Here is a 5,385-nt window from a genome sequence, read left to right as displayed (position 1 = left end):
CACTGTTAAGTTCAGAAGAGGAGCACCATCTTCTTCATAATCGATCTCTAATGCAAAAATAATAATATCCAAAACCCATTTTATATATATATATATATTCTTTCTTGCTTTCGTAAGAAGGAAAACTAATCACCAACTCGGCAACTTGTGGTGTTTATATGTGGGTATGCTTGTCTTCACCTGAGACTGAGTTCTTGTTAAAGGCACAGTCCATCAATCATCATCTCATCAAGAGGACTCAGCGAAACAACCTCCGGTTCTAAGTATCATCTTACGATCACGAGCATCGTTGCCATGATTCGTTTCATGTATCTGAAGCAGTCCTCCTAAGTTAATCAACCGATCTCCATATCATCTTCCCCAAAAACAAGTTCCTTTTGTCTCTACCAAGTCTCTCTCGTCTTCAGCACAGCCGGTAATGAAACCCTAAAGGTAAAGAAATTATCATGTAAGCACAGTTCTGTGTTGCCATTACAGACCTGAAACACTCGGGCTTACTGAGGAGAGGTCATTCACTTTGCCCATGATCTCCTGCATCTGTTAATGGAGAGGAACTTTTGTTTTGCCGAACGAGCTGAAGCAATAGTTACAATGAAACAGTTGAGATTTTATGACTTGTTGTTTGTTTAACAAGTAACATCTTGTTGAGGATGGTGAAGAACATGGATCAATAATGATGCTAGTCAAGAAAAACGTGCCTAAACAATTGAAAGCAGTGACTCATAGATAATATAGTTAAATGAGAAATGAACCACATTCAACCTTGTCAAATAATAGTGCCTTCAGTACATGTAAATAGAAAAGATTATCCTTCGGCATCCCCACAAGACCACTGTAGAAGAAGGCTGTACTCCTGTCCATGCCCACTATCTTCAACTAGGCTGAGGGAGTCCTACAAACACCAAGGGCTCCGGCCCTTGGTGTCAAAGAATATGTTGGGTGAGGGGCATGTGGTGAAAGGGAGAGTGTGCGGCACATAACTCCTTCGATGTTGTCTAATAATTAGAACCATAAGCTTTTGCTTTACCAACTTTTTTCCTTCCTCAAAAGAATCTAAGTGCGGAGATAAAAATTGGAAGAATAATGGTAATGTAAATTTCGATCTTCAACCTGATGTGTCGCGAAACTATTTGCTGAGTCTCAAAAAAACAAAAAAACTCTCCTTGTATAGTCAGTCATCTCTGTGGAGACACTGTAGTGATCGATGCATTATTACGCAAGTGAGGAAGCATTGACCTGATCGACGACCACATAGGCTTCTCAAATATGGTACCGAAGACACAAAGTTAGGACTGCTAAAAATGAACTAAACTAAGTGTGGAACTCATCGCACCTACAACTCCGACAGCTCATCCAAGAGGGTACACTCTTGTCACCACCCCATAAAGACGAGTCATGGTAGTGAACACTTATCCGGTTAAACCTCCTGTTTGCAGACTGGTCCAACCTATAACCCCTAGCTCGCAGTCATAAACCCCAAGCCATGCGCAGGCCTAAGTCCTGGACCACCCTTCTTCTTATCTTAAACAGCGATGAATCATAGATAAAATGATATACATATGCATTTATATACGCCGTGCTTAGTCCCTCTAACCTTGGGTTCATTAAGTAGGATTGAGATAAAATCTCATGTGCCTCTCCATCCACCTCACATGCAAACACGTCGCCAGCGTCAGAAGGAGACGACGTATCGAGGGTGTATGAATGATGGCCTCTATTCGCGGCTATGGCAGCTACGTAATCCAAGAGTGGGTCGTTGCCGAAGCATACAGGACTACTCACATCGCCGGCCTTTTTTCGGCGCGCTCGGCCAACTCGCAGCCGGTGCGACACAAGGCTGACGTGGCGGGATCCTAATCGGCCTTTGCTTGTGGAGCCCTGATGACATGTACAATATTCAGGCTTCGAGTGATTACCCAGCCATCTCTGTTGAGTTGTGCACGAGCGATCTGATAGATGCACCTTACTTCTGACACGCGTCACCTCGCAGTTGGACCAAACATCGTTTTGTCCGTGTGCGCCAACGCCCTCCCCCTCTCTCGCGCTCGTGCGGAACAACGCGAGCCTTAACCCGCGCCGCCTGATGCTACTGTTATTACCACGCGCGCCGCACGTGTCGCCCGTAGAGGGGGTCGATCGTGGTCGCGTCACCCTGGTCGCGTTTCGGAACGCGGTGAAGCTCACCGCTTTGCGCTCCATTTAAGGTCGCGAGGCCTACGCGTCCTTTCGAAGCGACGGGCGGACGGAGATCGAAATTCCCCTGCGATTGATCTCTGTCGCCGGGAGTCTGTGATGGCGGAGGGGAGGGATCGGGAAGAGGCGGCGGAGGGCGGACGCGGAGGAGGGATGGGCAGGCTGGTGACGGCGGAGTTACGGGAGTTGTGGACAATGGCGGCGCCGATCACCGCGTTGAACTGCCTGGTGTACCTACGGGCGATGGTGTCGGTGGTGTGTCTGGGGCGACTCGGCCCGCTGGAGCTCGCCGGCGGCGCGCTATCCATCGGGTTCACTAACATCACCGGCTACTCCGTGCTGTTCGGACTCGCCTCCGGCCTCGAGCCGCTCTGCTCCCAGGCCTACGGCTCCCGCAACTGGGAACTCATCTCCCTTTCGCTCCAGCGCACCATCTTGCTGCTGCTGCTCGCCGCCGTCCCCATCGCTGTCCTGTGGGTCAACCTCGGCCCCATCCTCGTCGCCCTGGGGCAGGACCCGGCCATCACGGCCGCCGCCGCCACCTACTGCCTTCACTCCCTCCCGGACCTCCTCACCAACGCCCTCCTCCAGCCCCTCCGCGTCTTCCTCCGCTCCCAGGGCATCGCCCGCCCCATGGCCGCCTGCTCCGCCGCCGCCGTCCTCCTCCACATCCCTCTCAACTTCCTCCTCGTCTTCGTCCTCCGCCTCGGCGTTCCCGGCGTGGCTCTCGCAGCCGTCGTCACCAACCTCAACATGGCCCTCTTCCTGCTCGGCTACCTCCGCGTGTCGCGCGCCTGCGAGCTCTCCTGGCGGGGATGGTCCAGGGCGTCCCTCCACGGGCTCTCCCCGGTGCTCCGCCTGGCGCTCCCCAGCTGCATCGGCGTCTGTCTCGAGTGGTGGTGGTACGAGATCATGACCGTGCTAGCCGGCTACCTCCCCGACCCGACCTCCGCCGTCGCCGCCACGGCCGTCCTCATCCAGACCACCAGCCTCATGTACACCGTCCCCATGGCTCTCGCCGCCTGCGTCTCCACAAGGGTAACCTACTCCCCTCCTTTCCGCTCTTCCATCTCGTTTCTATTTACCTCGTCGTTCGTGCACCGTCTTTGGATGGATTCTCTTTAGGGGTGTTCCGCCGGAGCACCGGACCCGCAGGGTTCTTTTGGGGGTCTGCCGTTTTCTATATCTGGCAAGATTTTGTTGGGGTTTTCGAATTCCCGTAAAGGTGAGAATTATGTTGTCTCTACGAATCAGAACTCGCCACGTAGGATGTTCGCCTTTGTTGTTCTTCGCCTTCGGTCTCTGACACTGTTCCATTGGTCGCTTTTATCGCTCGTATACTGAAACGGGAGTGGTCGTCGTGGATTCGTCATCTTGTGCTTGTTGCGTGCTCTGATGGCTCACGCAGGTGGGCAGTGAGCTCGGCGCCGGGAGGCCGAAGCGGGCAAAGATGGCGGCGCTGGTGGCGCTCGGCTGCGCAGTCGTGATCGGCGTCATCCACGTCGCGTGGACCACGCTCTTCCGGGAGCAGTGGGCGAGGCTGTTTACGGTGGACGCGTCGGTGCTGCGGCTGGCGGCGGCCGCGCTTCCGCTCGTGGGACTGTGCGAGCTCGGCAACTGCCCCCAGACCACCGGGTGCGGCGTGCTGCGCGGGACGGCGCGACCGGCCACCGGGGCGCGGATCAACCTCCTCTCCTTCTACCTGGTGGGCGCCCCGGTGGCGGTCGGGCTGGCGTTCCAGCTCCGCATCGGCTTCGGCGGGCTCTGGTACGGCCTCCTGACGGCGCAGGCGGTGTGCGTCGTCCTGGTGCTGGCCGTGGTGCTTCTGCGCACCGACTGGGAGGTGGAGGCACTGCGGGCCAAGAAGCTGACCAACTTGGAGGTGACAGTGATGTCCGAGGACGCCAAGGCACTGATAATTTGCGACAGTGACGACGAAGCTGTTCGAGGCATATAGTGGGGAGGGAGGTGAACAGTGTGATCTGTAGCTTTTAGGAAGTTGCGATTTGTGGTTGGCAGGGGATGGGGATGGGAGTCATATAAAGAAGCTTTTAGGCGGCGACGATGACTACTTGCTTTCTGCTGTGGGTCTAAACGAAGCTGATCTCTCTCTCTCTCTCTCTCTCTCTCTCTCTCTCTCACTGTCTCTGCTCAAAATCGTCTCCAGGTTTAGAATCAAATGATGCCTTCACAGAGAGCACAGATATTTCTCTTCTGTAGAAAAGGTGCAACACAACTCGCACACAGTGCTTTGCATACAGTGTCTTCGTCCTGTGGGTTTGAAAGGGAGCATGGAGACAATCAAGTACACTCTCGACCTACTCCATGCGCATTATTCCTAGGCCTTCTGCCGTGGGACTGGGGGGTCTCACGTTTGGAGCCACCTTTTGCCTTCCTCCCCCTGCCGTTCCTGCACAGTATAAAAGTAGTATGACCCTGCAGTAATGCACGCAGAATGACCATGTCATTTACCACATCCCCAATCATGCAGCTTTAGATCTGTGTCTCTAACATGTGTGTCCGTGTCCTCTTTGGTGATGCACAAGGAATGATGAGGATTGTGGAGACACAGGCATTCTTGTATTCACCATGCATCATTTGTCCTTCCTCAGAAAGGAGGATCCAATCTCTTTCCGACAGTTCAACCATATCATTAAGGCAGCAACAGTTGGATAAATAATTGCTCTGCACAGTACAACATACACTCATTCTTCTGTTCTTTCCTCATCTGCAGTGCCAGCTAACGGTCAGTTTTCACTGTATGTGTGCCAATGAGTAAGATTTTGATCGTCACTACAAAAGCAATGTCTACTTTTCTTGCTTGTCAGTTTAACCTCATAGTCAAAACATCGATCAAACCTTAAATTAAACTTATAAATATTTCATAGGTTTTATATCATTATCAACTTAGATCTAATCATTTTGAATCAATAATTTAGTTATCTCAAATGGGATAAAGACTCTACATCACATTGCATGATAAATTTTTTACCAATATTATTTATCTAAAAGTTTAAGTTCTTACCTGAGATATATATATATATATATACACACACACTTGTAACAAAATTTAAGTTGTTTGTCATATTTAGACTCCATAAAAAGCTTTGTTATGATTTTTAAAAATTTAAAGTATTTATTTTGTCAAAAGAGAAATTAAAATATTTTATTACTAAAATTGATAGGAAACAA

General features: G+C 51.1%; 1 protein-coding gene across 1 annotated transcript; it reads left to right on the top strand.

Annotated features, from left to right (window-relative positions):
- The first annotated feature begins 2,235 nt into the window (after positions 1-2,235).
- LOC135639660 (protein DETOXIFICATION 54-like) lies at positions 2,236-4,262 on the top strand. Its single transcript, XM_065153515.1, has 2 exons — positions 2,236-3,231; positions 3,602-4,262. Exons 1-2 carry the CDS (start codon positions 2,293-2,295, stop codon positions 4,148-4,150), a joined length of 1,488 nt encoding a protein of 495 aa, XP_065009587.1. The 5' UTR covers positions 2,236-2,292; the 3' UTR covers positions 4,151-4,262.
- Positions 4,263-5,385: the final 1,123 nt, after the last annotated feature.

Source organism: Musa acuminata, chromosome BXJ3-6 (genome assembly GCF_036884655.1).
Source record: "Musa acuminata AAA Group cultivar baxijiao chromosome BXJ3-6, Cavendish_Baxijiao_AAA, whole genome shotgun sequence".
Lineage (NCBI taxonomy): Eukaryota > Viridiplantae > Streptophyta > Magnoliopsida > Zingiberales > Musaceae > Musa > Musa acuminata.
The sequence above is the reverse complement of the archived record's forward strand: the minus strand, read 5'-3'. Positions and strand labels throughout refer to the sequence as shown.